At 39.6% G+C, this 24,774-nt stretch overlaps 2 protein-coding genes across 2 annotated transcripts in view; one reads left to right on the forward strand and one right to left on the reverse strand.

The window, feature by feature from the left end:
- LOC133420152 (collagen alpha-1(XXV) chain) overlaps positions 1-24,774 on the forward strand; it is a 174,044-nt gene that overhangs the window by 86,285 nt on the left and 62,985 nt on the right. Inside the window, exons 3-4 of the mRNA XM_061709747.1 lie at positions 8,372-8,416; positions 12,813-12,820. Of these exons, the coding sequence (XP_061565731.1) occupies positions 8,372-8,416; positions 12,813-12,820 (53 nt within the window). The remainder of the gene's footprint in view (positions 1-8,371; positions 8,417-12,812; positions 12,821-24,774) is intronic.
- rpl34 (ribosomal protein L34) overlaps positions 1-24,774 on the reverse strand; it is a 216,838-nt gene that overhangs the window by 76,697 nt on the left and 115,367 nt on the right. The window lies entirely within an intron of this gene.

Genomic DNA, 24,774 nt, shown 5'->3' on the forward strand with positions numbered 1-24,774 from the left:
TTTGAGCAGTTGTTTTGAGGTCATGTGTCAAAGAATACTGCAGGGCTGTCATAATTGCGTCTGCTTACTCAATGCCGCCTGCAAAGACAGTTTGTGTACAACACAAGGCTACTTAATTCTTGTGGTGCAGGGGACGGGAAGATGCATTTTTAATACTAACTTCAATCTGCTTGACGCAGCGTTAATGGAGTCTGCTGCGACAGACAATTCCTCACGTCCTAATGGATTGACTTGTAGCTTAATGAACTGATAAGTGGCATCTGGGCAAACAGCTCGGAAACAAGCCAACACGCATGCAAATTCTCACACACAGCCACAGAGCTGGGGTGCTCCCCAGAGGCGCTGGATGAAGAAATTAGTTCATTTCAAGTTGGTAGCCGAAGTTTTCTGACCAATCCAGAGTGTATGCACAGAGGTGCTTGCAGAAAGCATGCATCATTAATTTAAAATAGAAATCAGTTTCTGCTCTTTTGCGCCGTAATGAGCGTCATCTCATGTAATCACTTGCAGATTCCTGCAGGGTTAGTGTCTCTGGAGATTCTGACATTAACAAGTGTCCTGTTGGTTCTGAGAATTAGTTTTAACTTCAACGTAGCAGTAATGTATGGCTGGCAAGGACTCGTGGTGTCTTCTAATAAGAAGCCACAGAACTGAGAGTTTGTGAAGGTGGCTTCACCGTTCATTACTCTTCATGACTGTTCATTAGATTACTTTACACCCTAATCAGTGAGATGTCTTGGTTTAATGTACATTACCGGCAAGCTAATCATACTATCTCGAATAGCTGGGCCAACATATCCTATCGACTTATAATAACACATTAATTACAGAAAAACCCCCCACAGAGAACAGTGCTTTGTGAAACATGTATATTGGACCTGCAATAAGCTGTCAGCCCAGTGAAGTATAATAAATATCTAAATTGAATGCCTCAGTTCAGTGTACTGTGAATGTGTGCGCCAATGCACAGCTTAAAAGAATTGATGTGGTGTCAGAATGAATGGACAAAAAAAGTACATAAGTAAATGTAAAAATCAGACGCAAGTGTCTCTTGGGCAACAAATTAAATATAATTGCAAATAAGTATTTAGGAAATGGTTACAATCATCATATTGACTCAGGAAATTGTTGCATTGGAGTTAATTATAGTTTGAAATAAGGATAATGATAATGTATGCCACAGAATCAGAGAATGATGTCAAATATCCGTTAGAACATTGTTTTTCTGGGTCAAGTTGGGATTGAAATGTGGGTCTTGGGGAAAATTAAAGTAGGGCCCCAAATTCTTCTGCAGAAATGTCTGTTTATATTACTTTGCCAAAAAACCCCTCGGAGTCTGCGGTGACAAAGAATCAGGATTTAAACTTTCATACCTGTTTGTTGTAAACAAAAGCTTTGCCTGGCTTGCATTGAAAATGATCCAAACGCTGCTGCTCCCACCTGAAGACGATGAACCATTTGGAGTTACAGAAAAAACAAAAAACAGGCTGATAACAGGGGAACTCTATGAAAAAGCATCACATTTACAGTAAGTGTTAACCATGCTGCAGCCTGCTTCTTGTATCAGATTGTGGGAATTTGGAAACGTATCTTTAAGTTCCAGGAGTTGAACTTCCACATGTGAATTTCCATCATTTCTTTACAAATGGGCAGGACTTGGTGTTTTCTGTCATGGCAGCTTGTTCCTTCTTCTGTGAGAAGTCAGACTATCTTTGTGTAAATTGATTAAATATACTGAGTAATCCCCTCCCAGCCTTTTTATTTTTATTTTTTAGATAGGTCAGAGTGACTTAACCTTTGTCAAGTTAGAAAACATTTAGAGAACATTATTGCAATTTAATTTCGGTTTAATTCTTTGAGGGGAAATAGAAAAATAAATCTCTTCTGTGTCTCCTGCCTCTTGAGATGTCTTAAACTGAAAGCTTTTGACGAAGTTGAGGGGATTAGGAAAAGTAGCCGGGGTCAGTCAGAGTACAAAGGCTTTTCTCCCAGAGCCAGTTTGGTAGGTCACAAGACGACGGGGACTTCAACGTTTCAATCAACAATACCAGTGACTGATGACACCGAGAAGAGTCTGCGAGTGGTGAAAACACAGTCCAGATCTTCATCTGGTTGTGCTGTTATCTGTTGGCTACTGAAAGACTGAACTGGCTCCTTGTGTCAAAGACAGATTGATGCGCTGCAACGCTGTAGTGCATCTGTGTAGCCTCATGGACGTATATGGTGCCCAGTCTTGTCTGTCAGGTTTTACACTCAGCTCTTAAATTATTAAGAGTAAAATTGCAGACACCATAGCCTTCTCCTGAAAAGTGCCCTTGTTACATAATTATTCTGCTGGCGAGGCATTCCCTGTTAGCCGTTGGATTTTGCAGTCACTGTTTCTGACAGCAACTCACATCCGTCTGTGGATGAAGAAAGCAGTGACATTCATGGATTAGACTGACTCTAAAATTGTGGTTGAATTTCCATCATTTTCCTCAGACACTATAAGTGGTCCATGAATTCAGATTTTGTGCACTGATTTATTCGTTGTCATGCAGAGCAATAATGATCTTGGAGCGCAATGGTTCATCTTTGCCAGACATTGCCACAAAAATGTACTTATAAAGTAAGAAATGATTGCAGTGGACAGCAGAAAGCCAGCTTTTGCGCAGCGTTACTTCCGTTGACCTGGATACCAGACTGTTTCCAGGTTTAATAAACTCATCCATCCGTGTTGGGGGATTAAATGGAGTATATTAAAGTCTGTTTTGACTAAATCTTACTACATCTTTGGAATGCTTGTAAAGAACGCTTGTAAAGAAATTGATCATTGATGAAGTTTTTTGGGAGGTGGAAATATTCTCAACATGTCAAGTAAACTTTGGGTTACAAGTTGTGCAGTTAGTTGGAGCCACCTTGAGATTTTCTTATGAACTGTTTGGTTGCATAGCTGATTATATAATTCAGTTTTAATGCAGAAAATGATTCTGACTTAATCTGCGTTTATATGAATCAGTCAAAATCTGCGAATGAATCAGACAAACATGAAATTGTTCACCTTTCATCCAAAAGTTTGCGATTATGGATGGCAGAGAGGTGAAATTGGGCTTCTTGGGGTTTTGAGACCATTTTCTTCAAACCTGATTTCCTCTGGAGGTTGAAACTGGTGTCCAGTTTGCTTTTTTTGGCCAAAGTTGGGCTTTTTGTTACTTTGTGAGGGAAGTTTCCAATGCTTTAATTATGAAAACTGAGTTCTGAAAATGGTCCTGCAAACAAATCCACCCAGCGCTGGTTCTCTTCAAACTGATTGATTTGGAAGAAAAGAGAAATAGAGATGCTGCTCCGCTCTAATCAATATTTGATGGATGGTGGACAGTGTTAAAAGGCAGCTGCATGTCAGCTGGAGGAAGCACAACAAGAAGTCTGTCATGTCATGCAGTGTGTAGCTTTCAAGTAACTCTGTAGTAACTCTGTAATAATGAGGGGTATGAGCAAAATAAGTCAAAAACAATATGACCATGGCTTAAAGCGGCATGTTTAACAGTGCTGCCAATTACATGGGATTCCTTCATGCCAAATAGCTTTCAAATGACTGCTGCTATCAGTACTTTGGAGCAGATACCCACTGTGGGATGTAAAACTCTAATGATGTGTGACTATCCCTGCAAAGCATACATCTTGGTGCTACTTAACTTCACAACCGTCAGATTGATGCTATTATGATTACTGGAGACCCCAGCCTGCAATTATTGTCATATTTGAGCAGCGAATGAATTTAATGGGATGATTTGACATTTTCATGAGTGGCCCAAACTAAAGAAGGTGATATCCCACCATGTCCTCTTGACAAGTATTCATTTGCTTAGTGATTTGTTGTTTTGTTTGACCTTCCCAGCAATCCATATTTAGAAAGAAATTTGGCTGCAGCTGCTGATGTTTACTGCTTCCAACAGTTTTTGAACAAAAATCAGTGCGTTTTGGCAACCTGTAACTTCCAACAACCTTCAGGTCCAATAAATTTTGCTGGTAATGACTGAGGCATTAAGGCCGGTGTATTGATTACTTCTGTCGTGATGCTAATAACAGCCGCTAAGGCAAAGCGATGTTTAGAGCCTATTGTGTGTTGTTTAACTTGTTAGTGTGCTATCATAAAGTCATACTGTGGCCGCAGACTTACTTCTGTAGCATTTTGGGGAGGAACATATATTACTCATCCTGTGAGGGAAATCATCACCAACTGTTGTTGTAGCATTTAGCTGTGTTGTAGCATTTAGCTGTGACACCAAACTGGCAACCTCGTGTGATGAAAGAGGAAATGTCCAGATATCACGAGAGCTATTAGGTTAAACTGCTGCTGAACCGCGACTGTTTCAACACATTTTATGGATGATGTTTTCAGTTGTTAAACAGATATTTTAGACTAGCCAAAAATTACAGTCTTGCTGACCTACAGATTAACATTGCCCTCCTTCCTGTTGCTAATCCTGCTAATCCTGCTAAAAATGGAGCCAAACCACACTTTTTATTGACGCCTTTCCCCCCCCTGATTCTGGATTGTAAAAGTTGCTTTGTCCTACTGACGTTTTAATATGCAAAAGCCACCAAATTACACCACCACTGGACCCATTTTTGTTATGTCAGACCAAAATATTTGTGTGACCAAACATTCGAGTGAATACTTTGATTTATTTCAACGTCAGACTTGAAAACCGTTGAGTAGATTTTAACAGATTGTTCATAGTTGCTGAACCTGATCATTAAATTCCCCGCCGCACTTCTTTTTCTTTTTTTTTTTTTTGTCTTGAAACCATTGTTCCATGACAGCTCCTGGCAAACTATGAGGATAAACAGCCGGCCAAAATGTTTTTTTTTTTTTTGGAGTAAGAGTGATTTCATTTGCGACCAGAGGTCTCGGTCAAGTTCTAAATGTATCTAAAAGTCTATTTTGACTGGCCTTTTATAGGTTTAAAGTTATTCGTTTGTGTCTCATATCCTGAGTGAATGTTATCGTTGGCACTTTCTACCAAGTCTTTCTATGTTAATGGTATACTCTGGGTTGTACGCCGATCTTCCCCAAAGTGTAAAATAAGAATGTAAAAATTTGTGATGAATATTGTGAGCCACGATAATATCTTTAAATAACTGGAAGGTATTTTGTCTGGACCACCAGCTCCCATGTGAGGACTGTCTTCTTAACAGCTGTCAAAAATATACCACTGAAAACAGGAGCGTGTCGTGTCGTCGTACAAAATATCCCTCTGGGGTGTCAAGTGTCATTTTTAAAGTGAGCAATAATGAAGGGAATGCCAAGTGCAGTAAAACCTCTTTCTGTATCTTTTTAAAACCCTCAAACCAAATGGAGAAAAGCTTAATATGAACTATAGTAAAGTCAGAGTCAAACTCCACCTGTGGTTACGTTAAACTGAGGCCGGACCCTTCACCGGCGGTGCCTGACATTATCCTGGAAACGGCTCAAAAGGAGCGGAGCTGGAAGCTGAAGCTGAGCCAGACAGTGGGATCAAGCTGAGGGCTGAGCATCGTACAAGGGGGTTGGAATATAATCCCACATTCTGCATCCTGGTAACACATCTGTGTTGTCATAAATCAGACAAATGAAGAGTAACAAGATTGTCTTTAATGCAGCTCTTTGTTACTTCACAGTGGCGTACACGCAGATGCTGACAAGAGCCTGCTACTGTAAAATCATCATTGCAATTAGATTAGTATGGCTCTGTAATAGGCCTGTGTTGAAAAAATCGATTTCCCAATTCTAAATCGATTCTCATATTAATTCCTAAAAATCGATTCATATGTCTAAAGAAATCGATTTTTTTTTTTTTGGGGGGGGGTTGTTCTTTTATTTATGTATTTTTTTTTTCATCATTACATTACAACTTTTGGTTATTTTTTTGTTTATCCCCAAAAAAGGAATGTTTTGTTGGACACGAGAATAACTGGTGCCATGTTTTTGCCTTTAAATATGTTTAAAGGTATGAAAACATTAAAGTGTTAGGTTATAATTGCATAAATTGTCTATATTTCATTACTTTATATACTGTCTTGGGGTTACATTTGCAAAAAATGCTAAAAACCAAATGCTCAAAAATTAAAAACCAAAATAGGCCAAAAATGGAACAAATAAAAACGGAATGTGGGAAAAAATAAAACCGATTTCATCCGTCTCTGTTTCCTCCCTGGATCTGTTTGGTAATTCTGCCCCACGATGTTTCTGAAAGCAGTTCTATCGGCATTCTGGGAGCTGATTGGTCCTTACAGCATCATTAGCTGCCAATACTTGCTGTTGAATCTCAATATAATACTAGTAGTAATATGTTGCAGAACTACGGTCATATAATTCATGCAACAGCTCAAAAAACAGTTATTTAATAACACTAACCCAAATCGATATTGGAATCGAATCGAATCAAATCTTGATAATCGATTCTGAATCTTAAGAATTGGAATCGAATCGATTCTTGAATCGATCCCCAGCCCTACCTGCTACTGTAAAATCATCATTGCAATCAGCTTAGTATGGCTCTGTACTAGTGGAAGTATCTGCGAGCAGGGGGGTCACCAGACCAAGTGAATGGGTATGGATGGAGAGCACAACTATGATTAAATGGCAGCCAAAGTGGTTTTAAAATCCATCCATCCATTATCTGTACCGGGGTCAGGGGGATCTGCTGCAGCCCATCCCAGCTCTCTAAGGGCAAAAGGCAGAGCTGTACCCCGGACAGGTCACCGGTCCGTGGCAGAGCGTGGTTTGAAAGTGATTTGGATTATAATTTCACATTTTTATTGCTGCTTTAAATTACATCTGCTGGTCACGGTGTTGTTAATTCGCTATATTTTAAAAACTGAAAGCTCCCTATAAGGGTGCTTTACTATCATCACCTTCTTCATCAAATGAGAAATGTTTTAATTTAAAGTCTCTCTGTCATTGTTTAAGATGTGATTGTTTTAATGCTTGCAAAGGGAATCGGACAATTTTTGCACGATCTATTCTTCTGTTTTCCATAACAGGAGTGGTACAGGGAGCCTTCTGCAGTCTTTTATGGAAGATTGCATTCTGCTATCTGTGTACATGCACATCTGGCTGCGTCCATTCTAGTTTTCATAGGAATTGTGATGGGAAATGCCTTCCAGTTACATTACTAGCTTAGTTAAAAAACATAACTCACATTTGGCTGTGAAATTCTGTGAAGAAAAAGCTGTAAAAAGTTAAAACAAACTTTTTAATTCAGTTGTTTGACTTGACGCCATAGCTGAATGCTCAAAAGAGCTTGTTTGTGAAGTTAAAGTCTGAAATTCATTGGTTCAAACTGTATATACAGAAATAAACAACCTTTTTTCCAAACAGAGCTGTTTTCAGTTTCAGGAAAACACTGAATATAGCGCATGAAGGTCATCTTAAGAGACGTGCTCTTTCCAGAACCTCCACCCCCCCATCCCTCCCACCCGTCTCTGTGGACTACCTGCGTACAATATGACAGAAAAGTCTGCAACATGTAAAACCTGGCAAAGCGTGTAATTGTTTCCCTCCTCTAGCTGAAGTTAGCGGTGAAGACAAAAGGAAAAATAAAACAAGAAAAAAGGGAAAATAGATCTAGATCAGGGGTCGGCAACCCGCGGCTCCAGAGCCGCATGCGGCTCTTTAGCGCCGCCCTAGTGGCTCCTGGAGAATTTTTCAAAAATGTTTGACATTTTTTTTTCATTTTTTTCTTCATTTTTAAATTTTTTTTCCCCTTTCTTCTTTTTTTCTTTTTCTTTTTTTTTCTCTTTTTTATCTGTTTTTTCTTCATTTTTTTCCTTTTTTCTCTTTTCTTTTTCCTTTTTTTCTCTTTTTTTTCTTCCTTTTTCCTTTCCTTTTTAATCTCGACATTTCGACTTTTTTCTCAAAATTTCGACTTTTTGCTCAACATTTCGACTTTTTTCTCAAGATTGTACTTCAATATTAATCTCGACATTTCGACTTTTCTCTTGAAATTTTGACTTTTTTCTCAACATTTCGACTTTTTTCTCAACATTTTGATTTCGCCTTTCGCCATTTTCCTTCATTCTAAGGCTTATACATACAAGACTTTTCATTTTTTGCGGCTCCAGACATATTTGTTTTTTGTGTTTTTGGTCCAATATGGCTCTTTCAACATTTTGGGTTGCCGACCCCTGATCTAGATAAACAATTTTAAAATAAATCCATCTGTGCTGACAGAAAACCCCAAAATAACTGACTAAATCCTTAATACGAGGAAATCTTTGTTTCTGCAAATGGTTTCTTGTCATCCTGGATGACACCTGTGCAGAAATGTTGAAGAATATGAAGCTTTTACAGATTTAAGAAAGGGAGAAGACTGACTAAAATTCACTGTGCACTTTTTGATTGCAGGACCTCCGGGTAAGCGAGGAAGAAGAGGTCGCGATGGAGAAACTGGTACGTACTACACAGAGATCTCAGATTGAATCCAGAAAGGTTAATTCAGTAGGACATCAGTAAACCACGCTCTTACAATCATGTAAAAGCACAGTTCATATCTTTAGAAGCCAAAATAGACTATAAATGTGCAGTTTGTGGCCTGGTGGTTTCAGTGTGAGCCTGTTTGAGTTTCAGTCCCCAAGGAACGACTAGCTCCTCGCTGTTTAAATGAGAAACAATGAAGCTTGACAAAATAATCTGACCAATCTTTTTGATGGCAATAGGACTATCCCGTCCTCCAGCCTTTATCTTAGACAGGGTGTGCTTTTGGTTCAGCTTGGTACACCAACAAACTCAGCAACAAGTTGTGCTCTTGTATAGGATTTCCAGTGTCCCACCGCTCCTCTTACACACCGTCTCTCCAGAGCTGAGTCAAAAAACTGGGTCCAGTCCAGGCCTCAGGTATCAGGCGAAAGGAAATGTCCTGCAGCAAAGCCAAAAAGTGTCACCACAAATTGATTTCACAGCGAGACCATGTACTTGGCAGGGAGCTGTAACCACACTCCGTTCACCTGATAGCAAAAGTGATAATGGACTCAAGTGTGTCGGCTTTCTCCCCTCGGAGCCCAGTGCAGCAGACCACGGCGAATGCTTTGAAACAAAAGACAGGGCAGAGCAAGGTCCCGAGTTTGAGCGAAGTGAAGGAGTGACGGAGGGAGCATTTTGTTTCACAGCCTGGAAAAAAAACCCTACCTTTAAGGAAGGAGTAGGGGAGCATGAGTGCCAGTTTCATCCAGAAAATCCTGATATTACTGTTGGAAGTCATAGAAATTAAGTTTAATCAGCAGCGTTCTGCTATTTGAGTCGCAAAGATGGGTTTTTTTATTTCTGCCAAAATGATGAACTTCGCTTAAATCTGTTTCCAATGTGGTTTTTCATTTACATAATGCAAACGAGGTCTGGCATGCACCTTGAGAGCCAAGGAAAAGTGAAAATTGGGAAATGAAATGACAGACAACACTTCAGCGTTATGGTCGGCTCTGAACCTGAAATACGGCCAGGCTTTGTTTATGCAGAGCCAAACCCTCAAACATCCATCATGCCAGGGTATTTCAGATGGCACCATTGTGCTCTAACATTTTTTTTCCTTTTTCTTTTGCTCTCCGTTCCACCCGAGCAAATGTGGAGAATTCGCATAGCTTCCTCTTGAAAATTGTAAACAAACAAATAATCACACGCTGTAATGTCTGGCCTGCCAAGACATAGTTGTCTTTTACGGGAACAACGAGGACGATGGGCTTCAATGCTCTGGTTTCATGCTGACTGAGATGAAAAGACACATTTAAGTTTTACATAGAGCAGTCTTTAATCTACGAGTTCACACTGTTTTTTGTTTTTAAATATAGTCGAAGGGAATCGTAAAGTGAGGACACAAACACACGCTTGCCTTTAGAGGCAAGAAGATGGGAAATAAAACTTTATTTTCCGCTTAACAAACGGTATTACTGCAGAAAATGAAATCATGGGGAAAACAAAATACGGTATATGACAGGAAATGATCTCAGAAAGATGTGGTGTATAGCAAACACCTGCAAACAAAGGATAATCCGGCAACGGACAAAGAAAACCTGCTGTCGTGACTGTGACTACTAACACGGTGCAGGTGTGGCATTCAGGAACAGAACCCAAGTGTGAAATCGAAATTAAAACAATGCACAAAATTTGATCCTGCTTCCAAATAAAACAAGTAGCAAAGCTAAAAGATGAACCCCAGAAATGCAAAGATCAAAACATAATCCAGAGTCCAAGAAATAGACATAGAATATCAGTTTTGGCACATTTAGATTACTATTTTGGTGCAAATATTTTCATTCTGAAACCATCAGAACGACGATATGTGACGTATCATCCACTCTGAAAAAGTAAGAAGATTTTAAGGAGGCATCTTTTTTTCCAAATTGAAAATTTCAGTCCTCGATCTGCACTATTCTCTATTGTAAGCCCTCTGCAAATCTAAATGTATCTCTTTTAAGTTCTCCATACATTTTGAGTGCTAAAGAGAGGCATATTAAATTCATGATTCGCTCTAACCAAAAGTAACTCAGCTGCCGTAAGTTTCCCACATTCATGCTGAGGTGTCTTGTCTCTGCGACGGCAGGAGGAAGCTTTCACCCAGACTGCTGGAACCGACAGAAGGAACCAGCAGGAAAAAGACACACTGATATTTACCCATGCATTAAAAATGAATGGGATACTTCATTAGGATCACTTGTTTGCTTACCGGGGGATACACGGAAAGGAAAAGTGTGGCATGGCATGACAGTTTAGGATGAATCAAAGTTTTGCAGGGAAAAGCCACAGTGTCAAACTGTTCTAGTAGGTGGTCAACGCTGGAAAGCATCAGAAGTTTCCTCGTGCGTTTTCCCTCAGTGTGTATAATCAAGACTTGTTACTTCGGTGCCTGCACTCACAAAAGAAGGAATTGATGCTCAAACTGACCGGCTTGAGCAATTGAACCTGTGGCATCGGGGTCAAGTATTTGCAAAGGTGGCTTTTCTTTCTGGTGAATCGTTTGGGGAAACGAAAGTTGGAAAAAAAAAAAGGTTCAACTACATCTGCCTGATAAACGTTGTGTCATCCTAAAGCATCATAGATTTCACCGCTGCACGAAAAACGCCTTTAAAATATTTGTTGAAATAATGTCAGTGGGGTAAAAGTTGAACAACCAAACAATAGGTGAAATGATTAGTGGCGCCTTTTAACCTTGAAGACCACTAAACGTGCCTCATGCCTAAAGCCACATTTAAACACACTCGTTCTAGGCTGTTAATTTCTTTTAAGCCCCCCCCATGACTTTATCTGTCCTCCTCATTCACATCAAACACACAGATGCATCAGCAGCTGTCTGGAGCTTGGTAACTTGGACACTTTGGCATGCGAGCTGGGAAAGCCCCCCCGGACCTTAACCCCAGCCCAAACAATGTAAACTTTGATGATACAGTTAAATATAACATGTACCATTTAATGAGCCCATTATGTGCTTTGTAGCTAATTATACACATTTAAAATTCTGTTAGTTGAATAAATGAATTTCTTTTCATGAACGCTGATAAGGAACTTATTCTGAAGCATTCAGCTCGGCACGGCATGTAAAAGGAAAACAAACACTAGAGCCGGTTTATTAAGACCAAAGTGATCTACTTTTACTCAGCCGTCCATAAAATGTTTTAGGAGTGTGGCCTACTGATCCTCAAGCATGCTGCCCCGTAAGTGCCCCAGCTGTAGGAGTAATTTGTTCTGGTCATGGAGGAGAATGGTTCAAGGACACAGGACTTGTAAAGAGAGAGAGCAAGAGAGAGAGAAATCCCCTCCTAGGGTTAAAGCAGCTGGGTGCCTTTTTTAATATGAACCTGCACTGGTTTGCTGGGTCCTGGGGAGACCTGCACCCGGCTGCCACAGAGTCTCTTGAACAGCAGTAATTGGGGGAAAAGAAGAGTGTCACCTCACAAACGTGGTGGGGCAATATCCTTTAACAAGCGCCCAACCTCTTGTAGTTATGAAATCAGAGCCACTTCCGAATGCAACATGTAATTCTCAGACCCGGTGGCCTATCTGCTTGGAAAATAGACCCAATCCTGTTGGACTATATCAGGGGTCGGCAACCCAAAATGTTGAAAGAGCCATATTGGACCAAAAACACTAAAAACAAATATGTCTGGAGCCGCAAAAAAATGAAAAGTCTTGTATAAGCCTTAGAAATAAGGCAAATAGCGAAAGGCGAAATGTCGAGAAAAAAGTCGAAATGTAGAGAAAAAAGTCAAAATGTCGAGAAAAAAGTCGAAATGTCAAGAAAAAAGTTGAAATTATGAGAAAAAAGTCGAAATGTCGAGATTAACGTTGAAGTACAATCTCGAGAAAAAAGTCGAAATGTAGAGAAAAAAGTCAAAATGTCGAGAAAAAAGTCGAAATGTCGAGATTAAAAAGGAAAGGGAAAAAAGAAGAAAAAGAGAAAAAAAGAAGAAAAAATGAAAAAAAGCAAGAAAAAGAAAAAAAAAGTTTAAAAAAAAAGAAAAAAGAAGAGAAAAAAGAGAAAAAGTTAAGGAAAAAAAAGGTCAAACATTTTTGAAAAAGCTCCAGGGAGCCACTAGGGCGGCGCTAAAGAGCCTCATGCGGCTCTAGAGCCGCGTGTTGCAGACCCCCGGACTATATTGATGCCTAAAGGATTGCTAGGAGAGCATGATGGCAAGATGCTTCTTTGTCCTTTTCCCTCATGATACCCGAGAGGTTGATTTCCCTTAGGTAAACCTAAGTGAACAGTTTATGTCTGACAGTTTCAGTGGAATATTGGTTATCTGTCTTTGATTGCTGATTGAAAACACACTAATCCTGTTTTTCTTCTCTCTCTCTCTTTCAGGACCTCCCGTAAGTACAACCTCTTCAGTTTCATTGGTCAAAGGCATGCACATGTAAAATCCAACAAAGGCGAAACAGTTCAACATGCATATAAAGGCACACTCTATAAGAGAAGTAAGTTTGGTCGTGCATCTTAGAAGCTGAAAATAATTGTCATAATACGAAAATAAACTGCAGAAAACTCAAAATGTCACAGACACAGAATCGCTGGATATTTAATTTTAACCCTAAAAACTAGACTTATGTGACTCACTTTCCAGTTTAGAGTTTGAGCAGAGAATCAATAAAAACTCTCACGTCTGTGTGCTGGAGTTACCGTCAGTCTTGTTTTCACTGGGAAGTTGCCAAGCAACACGTGGAAACTTGAGGGAGTCAAGAAACAGTCTCGCACATCATCATTCTGTCAACTTTAAAGGCAGATTAAGCAGAATATTCCAGAAGAACTACTTATCAAAGCAATCCTACTCAGTCATGTCTTCTGACCCATTAGATGTGGGAGGCGGTGTATTATTCTTCAAAGACCCTAATCTGGAATTGTTTTAATTCATGCTTATTCTGCAGGGTTCATGACATTTTGGAGGTGCAGACTCAGGGCAGTCAGTGTTTATGTAGATATCAGTCAATGGCGGTGAACTTGTGAGATCTATATTAACTTGTCTTACAAGTCCTCCCTCTTCTCCTATCTGTGCTTTAGAATGTCACTGTTATTAAATAATACATAAATACAGTTTCATTTTTCTGATGTGCAGCCTTACTACTGTAGTCTAAGTGTGCATCCACCACCTTGGTCCATGCCGGCACAGGTTTTTTTTTTAACCACGATTTTCTTGACCAACTTTATTTTCCGGAAAAGCTCTGATCTGCTGATTCTGATTTTTGCCAATTTTTCTCAGATCCATTAACAACATAGAATACCCATAGAATAGAAAATCTTTGAAGATGTTGACATGAACCAACCAAAACCAGAGCAAGAAACAGGTCCCACTCTCTCACAATTTTTTTCATAAACCTTAAACTTTTAAAAAGAAAATCACATGGGTCAGGCAATAAAATCAGAGTAGTCAGACTTGAAATAGTGAAATAGTGTATTTTATTGATATGAAACAGTATAAAAAAATTCTAGTAACTAACAACCTCACAGAAGCATATCTCGCTTTGAATATTTTTGGGCTCATGTGATGAAGCGAATTTCTGATATTATTGTCTTTAATTCCAGAAAATGAATAATTATATTTCCATTTTATTCCCACTTCTATGTTTATAGATGATCAGTGTTTTCTATGGAGGACCAAAACTGACATAATTAAAAATAAAATCAGAAATATGTTTATTTTGTTTTTCATTTTCCTTATACATGCATTCCTTGTTTTTACATTCCTCTTTTTACTTTACCTTATGCTTTTCTGCCTCATTATGCAAATGAGAAGGTCGGCCCTTCTTGGTCCAGCTCCTCTACTATTGGTCAATAAACATAAAAAAGCAGGATCCTTCCCATTCAAAACTAAATATAGATATTTTTGCTTTTATTTTTGATTGTCAGTTTTGGTCTTCCATAGTTTCCCCACAATATTACTGCAATCAAAGCAAAACAATTACTACATTTTTCTTCTTTCTCTTACATTCATGTCCTTGTAAGCTGTTGACCAGACTGTGGTCTAAATTTTTGTTGCCACATTTTCCTTTTTCTCTCAACCTCTTCAGAGACAGTGTAGTATTTTGAGTTTTTCATCCATTCCTGATGGGACATGGATCCATGGATGATGTAATGTGTGTCTGTTCATGAAGAAGGGAGCGGTGACAAGATGAAGCGAAGTGCTTCTTGTGGCTCCTCAATCTTGGATATCATTATTTTGGAATAGAACAAAACAAAAATGTATGAGTGTATTTCCAGATGTATGTTGGCAGTCATTCAGATATAGACGGGTCCCACTGAAGCATCAGCATACATGTTGATGGAAACCTTGGTGATATCAGGGAAAGATGGAGGCTTTTTTTCTGTCCCCCGCTAACTTCCGTTTTAGCCTCCGTCGCTTTTTTTTCTTTTTCTGTGGGGTTATGTTTGTAGTACCAGATGTTTTGGTAACTATGCTGCATGGCGTATTCTAATTCTACACTTTGAAGAAGTTGTTATCTTTTCAATTAAAAAGTGTGTACTGATGTTTTCCAAAATGTACTACAGAGCATGCTGGATGTTAGCATTGGCACAAATTGCAGAGATGATTTGCTACTTCTGGAAAAATGTCTCCGTTTCATACTTTATCCCACAACCCAGTGGGCCCCTATGGCAGAAGCCAACCACAGCGGCCACGTGACCAGCTTCTAGTTATGTTTGTAGCATAATTGCTTTCACTGTGTTATATTGACATCCGCCAGATCAGGATTCAGTATTGCAAAATTGTGTAGCATGCACAGTATGTATTGTGTAGTTTTGAAAATGGTCACGTATTGTTCAATGGTGCCATCACTAACAAGAAAGAAAAGGAAAAAGAGATGTATGGATTTAAACAAGCACACACCTGGCAACATGCAGGAAGAAATCTTGTTAGTATGTATTATTAAACTAATACAATATTGTAAAACTAATTTCCTCATCATGGTCCACTAGGGCTGTTCGATTTTGCCCAAAAATAAAATCTCGATTTTTTTCTCTCAAAATCCGATTTTCGATTACGATTACGATTATTTTGTGAATTGACAAAAGGCAAAGAAATGATTTCAAATATGCTTTTTTTTTATTGAACATTTGCCCCATTGGGCTTTAAGTGCAAACTTTGCTCTTATTAAACCAAAAATGAATGAATAAAGTGCAAAACTCTGTAAAATAAGTTGAAAAAAAGTTTTAAAAAATAAAATAAAATATAAAGTTTTATCTCTGAAAAAAAAAATCAGCAAATCAGCACTTGCAAACATACAGTAAGTTATAGTTCCAATTAAATAAAACAAGACATTTTCTAATTAAACTAAACGGGGTCTTTGCATGCTAAATAATAATGCAACCCATGAAGGAGGTAGAGTGAAAAGTGAAAAATCGATTTTACGATTTTCACGTTTTAACATTGTTCTAATTACATAATCGCGATTACGATTTAAAATCGATTAATCGAACAGCCCTATGGTCCACTAATAGGAACCATTGCCCCAGTCATCACACAGTCTGCTTTGTAATATCCCCGCAACCAGCATCCATCCCTGTCAGCGCCCTGAACCTGCAGAAACTGACTATTTCACCACAGCACACTTCACAGATTGGCTCCTTGAAAACAGATGGGAGGACTTTAGATTTCCCCCAAAGATGAAGAGAAATGCATCCATATATCAGAGTATCGTGGAGTTGAGACGGTTTGCTTTATAGCCAGGTCAAGCGGGCACTGTATGCGTGCACGCACATATGTTCATACTGTGGCGTTTTTTGGGGGGATTTTTTTTTTAGCAGTCCAGAGGCAAGTGTGATTGAATAGGTATAATAGCATGTGCCGATTGAGCCGTAAAAGTTGTAAGTTAATCCTCTGAGCCTTCTCAGACACTGGCCTCTGCGGTTCTTGGATATAAGTATGTGCAGGTGGTCCTCCTTCCCGGCCTCTCTCACCCAGCCTCATAGCTGACAAATAAAATCATTCTGTAAGATGTCTCAAAAGTGGACTGAAATCCAAGAACTGTTTCTGAAATGTTTATACGACAGCAGAAGGTGGATTTTGTAGTTCGCTTGCCTGTTTGTAGGCACTTGTGGAATTGGCTTCCGGAGTGAGACTGTATTTCAAGCGCACATGATATCTGAGAGTGTCCCAGCAGTGGCCAGCACGCCACCCTCTGATTAAGTCATCATAGGTAGCAGAAAGAGCTGTAAATGCTTGGTGGGGGGTTCCACAGGCACAGCTGGAACATATAGTTCACTAAACTTAAAGTTTAGACCAAATAAAGTGCCACATTTTTAGAAACGGGCTTAAAAGACTTCAGAATTCTGGCAGTGACTCACACGATGCTCATAGAATCTCAGCTTAAACAGTGCAAATACAGTAAGTGGTCTCATGCGGTTTCTTGTTTGGTATGCCCACCCGGGGGAAGGCAGGGGGCACATCGCTATGAATATTCAACAGCCATTATAATTTCGGGAGCACTGTAAATTGTACACAGCCCTCCAGACCAAAAAAAAAAAAAGCCACCGCTGCAGAAAACGTCATTACAGATCTGCGTGACTTCATCGTTACTTAGACAATGATGAATGGACAGGGAGCCGCAGAGACACTGAATAGGTCATCCCAGCCAGGACTCATCAGAATAGATCTTTATTCACAGTCTGTGTTTTCCATTTAGATGTAGAAAGTGATTTTGGTTTGTTGTGATTTCCATCACTTTTCTACTTCTCGAGCTGATGTGGCTATTTAACAGTTTAAAGTCACAGTTTAGAGTGGTGTTATGTTGGATATCTCAATGTCTTCTCCTGGTAGAGGGGATGAAGTATGAATGTGAGGATGTTACATTCAGTATATGGCTTAAGTGGGCGTCTAAATGCCTTTTCCTGCTGTTTGAATCTGGGAAATGCTCTTCTTATTTATGGCACAAAACATTTTGTAAAGTCTGTGACATGGCGTCTTAGGCGCAATTATAACGTCTACATTTTTTTTTTTTCAATCTAATTTTTCTGTAACTCATGTCAAATCAGCCCAGACGCCGTGTCCACACCATTTACAACCAATCAAGCATAAAACACAATTCCAGAGGCTGCAGTTGCGTGCCCACTGAGACCACTGCACTCTTTTTTTTTTTCATTTTTGTTTTTAGCGCATACCAAAACGCCATAGATAATTGAAATTATACCGCTAGACAGAGAAACTAAGATGCTTTGAAATCGCGTCAAAGAGAAGGCACAAATATTTGAAAATGATACAACGATGGCAATATCGAACCTTCCTCAGCCCGTTGAGAACGTCTGCACCACATTGGTCTCTCGGAGCAGGCTAGTTATAGTACATCAGAAGCTGTTGCAAGAGTTTAGCTGTGCTGGCAGGAAGATAAATAAAGCCAGCCGTGCCTGCATCTGTATTTGACAAGCTGTTTCCACCTTCCTGCTTCATTGGCTGAGATTTCTGCGACACAGGTTGAGGATCTGTCACAGAATATGAATTATGCAGCTGCAGTACAGCGATTAGAGGAAGTGTGGTGGTAAAGCAGATGCGCCCAGGTATCCTCACCCCTTCATCCCTCATCTGATATGCATCATAGCTCCACACCTGTTAATAAAACATGTTCCAGCAGGACTTTGATCACTTCTCCCCTATCGATGACGAGAAGGTGCCTGTTAATCTAACCGCTCGCTGGAATTGAAGGAGGCCCTACGTACATGTACGTACTCACAAGTTGTTTTCATTTACATTTTTGGCAGTATGGGCAGTTTGAATCAGAAGCTCCCCATAAAAAGAGGTAACATGACATCAGTGGAAGGTGCATGAGAAGGAAAAAACCCCCACAGGATTTATCCAAGAGGCGGATCTTTCCGACATGACTGTTTTTATCTGAGTTCATTAGCTTCCTGGCACTGGATGTGACAACATTTAAAAACGTGACCTTTTGTAGATGTGAGTGGCTTGGTTACACCAGACTCATCAGCAGCCCTTGTTTTCAGTAGGCCTGTGTTGAAAAAATCGATTTCCCAATTCTAAATCGATTCTCATATTAATTCCTAAAAATCGATTCATATGTCTAAAGATCGATTTTTTTTTGATTTTTTTTTTTTTATTTTTATTTTTTTATTTATTTATGTATTTTTTTTTCATCATTACATTACAACTTTTGTTGTTTTTTTTTTGTTTATCCCCAAAAAAGGAATGTTTTGTTGGACACGAGAATAACTGGTGCCATGTTTTTGCCTTTAAATATGTTTAAAGGTATGAAAACATTAAAGTGTTAGGTTATAATTGCATAAATTGTCTATATTTCATTACTTTATATACTGTCTGGGGGTTACATTTGCAAAAAATGCTAAAAACCAAATGCTCAAAAATTAAAAACCAAAATAGACCGAAAATGGAGCAAATAAAAACGGAATGTGGGAAAAAATAAAACCGATTTCATCCGTCTCTGTTTCCTCCCTGGATCTGTTTGGTAATTCTGACCCACATGTTTCTGAAAACAGTTCTATCAGCATTCTGGGAGCTGATTGGTCCTTACATCATCATTAGCTGCCAATACTTGCTGTTTAATCTCAATATAATACTAGTAGTAATATTTTGCATAACTACAGTCATATAATTCATGCAACAGCTCAAAAAACAGTTTTAATAACACTAACCAAAATCAATATCGGAATCGAATCGGATCGAATCAAATCTTGATAATCTATTCTGAATCTTAAGAATCGGAATCGAATCGATTCTTGACATTTGAATCGATCCCCAGCCCTAGTTTTCAGGAAAGAGTAATGGACAGCGCTCAGATCCACCTGGAAGTTTACTCACTGGGATTTGAAGCAGTCAGTAATGTACCAGGTTATAACTGATGGTCACTATTTTAATGTAGCATGAGAATTAGTTCAGTCTGAAGAAGATGCTCATAGTGTAAGAAAAGAAAAAGAGCTTGACGGATTTATGATTTAGAGGAATTTTCCTCCTTCTCACTTCAAATGATGAGAAATGTAGAGCAGCCACTATGTGGTTTCGATCGAATGAGCAGAAGTGAACACAATGCTTTTCCAACTGGAACGTTGTCAGTTATTTAACATTTCAAATCCACAACAAGAATTTTGTGGGTCAGAAATTTGCTTACGTATTACACCGAGGACATTTTGGCCAAGATGTTTGGATTCTTCTGCCTATGCTTTGCGTTAAAGTTGTTTTAAATATCTCCCCTGTCAGGAGGGGACGCAATTTCCCTCGTCTCTTCCGTGTTTGATCTTCGTCTTGGTGCCGCACTTGCATATATGCACTCAACCGGTTGCGCTATCGGTTTCATTTTTGCTCAGTTCAGAGTCTCTGTTCCCACAAGAACATCCAACACATAACAACAAGCAGACACACACACACACACACACACACACACACACACACACACACACACACACACACACACACACACACACACACACACACACACACATTAAAGTCATTTTATGCTGCCTAATTGTAATACACTGTGGATATGGGATCCAGATGCCATTCCCAACTCAGTTTTCCAGTGTGGTTTTCCTATCCCTGCCTAACCTCTGCGTCCAGATTCCCTCGACAAGCACCAGCCACTTGTGGTCGTCCGTTCCTGCCCATTCTGTGCTGATTACTCACATCCCTGTCCTCCATTAGTTTCCTGCCTTGAAGAAAAGTTCCCTTGGGGCCCATAGTAATGTGACTGAGAGTTCCCATGCAGAACCAATACATGCACGTGCAAGTACAGATACATGAGCATCTTTCACTCCTCTGCATGTTTCTGCCCATTTGGCAAAGTGGGCATTTACAGGGACCTCTGTCCAAGCTTTCACTGGTGCCTTTGCAGAAAGGAAAGTCATGCATTTACAAGACACTTTTCTAGTTTCCTGGAGAGCAAATGGGAAATCTTATAAAATGCTTTTACCTTAACTGTCAGATGTGACTGTCAGATGTGTCAACTACATTTCTTTTCTTCATATTGGTGTGATGTTCCAAACTCGGTTTCTGTCTATCTTTAGCAGTGCAGTTCAGCCTTCAATATAACACCTCTTTTCTCTGCAGCGACAATTTGTAGCATGCCAGGGTTAATGTGCTGGACTCAGCTTTTTATACAGGCGAGATGCAACACATGAGCTCTAGATGTGTTGATAGGCAAAGAAGCACATTTTCCCAAAACACTGAATTTCCATTAAACCAACCAAGGTAAACTCGATCCAGGCTCTCGTGAGATGCAGGCTGCCTTTTTAGTTTCACTGCATGACAAACTTGATGCAGCTTGAAGGGTGTCAGTCGGGGACTGCTCCTTTTCAAGTCTTCAGTTTGGGACTACCTCCCCGTTGGTGAAGAGCAGCACTCCTCACCTGCCCCTTCTTCCCTTCATCCCTCGTCAACACTTGGTGCCTGGAGGATTGCTTTGTTTGACTTCCTTTGTATACACATGTTTATTAATATTGTGTAGCTGTGTGAGAGAAACACATGCCTGTAAAGAAGAAGTCGTAAAGTCGGTAGTTTCTGGCCTACGCTCCTATGAGATGCCAGTGCTTCAGGGTGAGATGATTGGATCCATGTGGCCAGCAGTTTGGGCTGCAGAAACTGCTGCCAGCCCATTTGGCCTCGCTTTCACAAAGAGGATATGAGCTCCGTTTGATGGCTTGAGTTCCTGGACCTCGATAGGTTTAAGTCTAACCGGTCACCGTGATGAAAATGAATACGTCGTGTGATTCCAGACGGACTTTACCTGCAGACCCCCCCCAGTTCCTACATTCTTGCATCTCATTGGATTATGTGGATTGCTTCGCAAAACTGAACAAGCAGCTGGCAGCAGAAAGCAGAGAGAATTACTTTGCTCATGTCAACAGCTAAACCTGTGGACATGATCCAGCCTCTGGCCGGGTTTTGTGCAGTCAGGCGAGCCCTGTCAAGGTTTCAGTCATCGTGTTTTCAGTACATAATAGCGGGAGGAATGCAAAGAATAGGCGTGCAGTGTCTAAACTTCATTTCAAATAAGGTTGACAGAAAAAGGCATTTTGCCATTTTGAATTTTGTATGATTGGCATGTAGAGTTTCATAGCAACAAGTTCAACTGTGTTTATTGATTGCAGGCCCATGATTAATGAAACATTCTGGCGTAAATGTTGCATTTATCATCACAAAATACATAAACACCAATGTTCCAGATATCAAGCATTTTGGATGTTAGAAGCCTAGAAACTATTAAAATGGGGGAAATAAAACCCACTTTAATCTCAACCCTAATGTCAACAGTAAAACATTCAGAATTCCTGTTTAACTCTATTATTGTTCTGTTTTAAGTCTATTACTTTAAACACATTTCATTAATATCTGATATCGCAGTCACAAAAGAAACTGTCTATTAGGCTCCACATCATATGCACAGTATACCATATATTATTCTTGTATACCGGATCTAGCTTATTGTTGGTATACAGTATGCCAGTTTAAAAACAACTGTACTACGCTGCTTGCGTGACTGCTCAGAGTAGCTCACGTTGTTGTGGCACATTGCATTTTGGGATATATGTGACATAGACTGTTTGGTTGCACATTGGATATTTTCCCAGAAGTTACAGACTACATCCAGGTACTTCTTGCATACTATAGATTGTGCAATTATTTGCATACTGCATACTATGTACTACATTTTGTAAAAATCCGTCCATAGTACAATATGTGGGTTTGAAAACGGTTGATGTGTTTATAGCTTAGACTGTAAAAACAATTAACTAAGCATGAGGGACATGATCTACTGCTCTCTGAAAAGTGCTTTCAAAGCGTTTTTTCTTCGTACTGCGCACGGCCATGTTGCCCTGGAAGCCGATGGGAACACACTCACCGTATGTCAATCAAAGTTAGCGGGGGCTACCAGCTTCCTCAGCTGCAGAGCTCCCGGCAGATGTTTACAGCAGAATATACCGTTCCACATTTCGATTCGATGGCTAAATAGAAAATTACTGTCGCATTTAGCCGACAGTGGGTCAGTGGAAAGTATCGATTGCGTTGCTAAGCGCGGTGGCATGATGATCATGGCTGAGGAAGTGAAAATGGATAGCTGTTGGCTGAGCCGACTGTCAATTAATCATATTAAAAATGAATATATTGCTTGCTTCATATAAATTCTCCTGGCGTGGTACAACAAAATTCACGCCGCTCAGAGTTGTCATGGATGTGCAATAAAACAACTGAGACCAAAGCATCTTTTTGAATCAGCCAAATACACCAAGCAACTGATAAATCTGCTGGAAAAAATGATCAGTGAACTAGTCAGATTCATGGCTCCAAACAATTTATACATTATTTAAACAGTCATGTTGTTTAACTAACTTGAGCTCAACTCCAACAAGTCTTTTTAAATGCGTAACTTAAAGGGGACCTATTATGAAAAACACGTCTTTTTCTTGCTTTAACATATATAAAGTGGTCTCCCCTCAGCCTGCCAACTCAGAAGGAGGAAAGCAACCAAATTCTGCAGTGTCTGTACAGCCGCCCGGATGAGCCATCCAGTGTGATGTGGATCTACGAGCCGTTCAGATTCTGCTCCCGTCATTACGTAACGATGGGAGCGATTAAGTTGGCCTCTGATGCGTGAAACCACGCCCACAACTAACTCCTGTTTTTAAGACATTCAAGGAAAAATAGGTATTAGATGCCATAATAGGTCCCCTTTAAACAATGCAGATCTAAAATTAGGGCTTTAGTTGGTTCGTTTGATACTCTTTGACCTCCACTTCGGACTTTGTAGACTGCTAAATGCAACAAAGTGTGTTTGCATGAGCATTTGACAATATGTTTAGCTACTTTTTCTGTTGTAATTTTTAGTAGGAAATATAAATTGTGTCTCTTCAGTAGATGTGATAGTGTTTAGGAGAGGATGATCATAGGGTGACTGAAAATAAGAAGCTATTCATGTTTACAAAAATAAAAGCTTATTCCCAAACCAGTGGTTCATGTTAGACTTGGTGAAATCACAATCATCGGATATCTTATCACAAATAATCTCATAATTTAAGTTTGATGGATGTTTTCCTGGCATTTACAAGCAGGGGATGTGCACCTCGCCATCCATTGAATATTTATCATTTCACATTAGCAGAAGTTGTGCTTCAGCTTCACCGTGTTCATCAGCACAAGTGACTGCTGGCACATCAAGTCTCTGGTCACTAGGAGGGTGTAAATCTTTAAAGGGGATTTCTGAAAAAAAATATTTAAATAAGAGTAAGCGAGCTGCATGAGGCTTGTGAGCCATGTACTAATGCTACTAGAAGGTTAATCAGTTTCAGCAAAATAACTTATGAAGGTGGAGTGAGCACGTTTGATCAAACACAAGCAGCGTCTCAGCCACGGAGCACCTGCTGGAGGGCTGCTCTTCAACAAAAGTGAGAGCAGAAGCAGTAAAACTTACACAGGTGCTGATTACAAACCATCCTGGGGGCAGACTGAAAAACCACAAAGCAATGGAGATGGTTTGACGCGGAGACACCCACTGCAAAACCACTGTAGTACACTTGGCTCTTTATAAATGGTTTTTCCAGGAGAGCTGTTTAATAGTCTCTATAAAAGACCTTCAGTCTTCTCGCTTATACCTTACGGAAAAGCTCCAGCGGCTGTCGTCTCCCCAAGTGATGTGCAAATGATGGGCTACATAATGAGCAGGTGCACACTTTGTAAAAAAAATCTTTTCCACATCCTTTATAAGGATATAGGGTGGTAAAAAAAATAGTTTATGCTGCTGTCTCTTTCATTTGAATGGCAAAGTCTATGATATTGAATTTAAAATACGAATCACTTGGGGCCCGATTTACTAAGATCCTAAATAAAGAGTACTAAATTGCGTGTGCACTGAAAAAGTTTGCGCGTGCTGTTGTTGTGTGTTTTGCGGGTGATCAACTAAGATTGCGTGCGCAATTGATAACAGGTGTAAACCTCAGTATTTAAATGAGGTGTTGCGCGTCTTACGGTTTGCGGCGCAAACTTTGCGCCATGGAGAGTGGATGGAAAGCAGGATATAGTCGCAAGTGCAAAATGAAATTTGACGAGTTGGAGTTATAGAGATATTAGTGGAAGAGGCAAATTGTTGTGCCGTATTCAGCACCCCTGCCGTGAAAAGCACCCCCTCGTATATTCAATGATAAGTAGACCAAGAAAAAAAACAACACACTGACACTTCAATATATTTATATATACACACTCACACAAACACATACTTAGGAGTTTATATTATATATATTTACAAATATTATGGAAGACAACACAGTAAGCAGGCTATTAATTAATGACATCAATAACCATTTACCCGATTTTTTTTTTTTTTTA

This window comes from Cololabis saira, chromosome 20 (assembly GCF_033807715.1).
Source record: "Cololabis saira isolate AMF1-May2022 chromosome 20, fColSai1.1, whole genome shotgun sequence".
Lineage (NCBI taxonomy): Eukaryota > Metazoa > Chordata > Actinopteri > Beloniformes > Belonidae > Cololabis > Cololabis saira.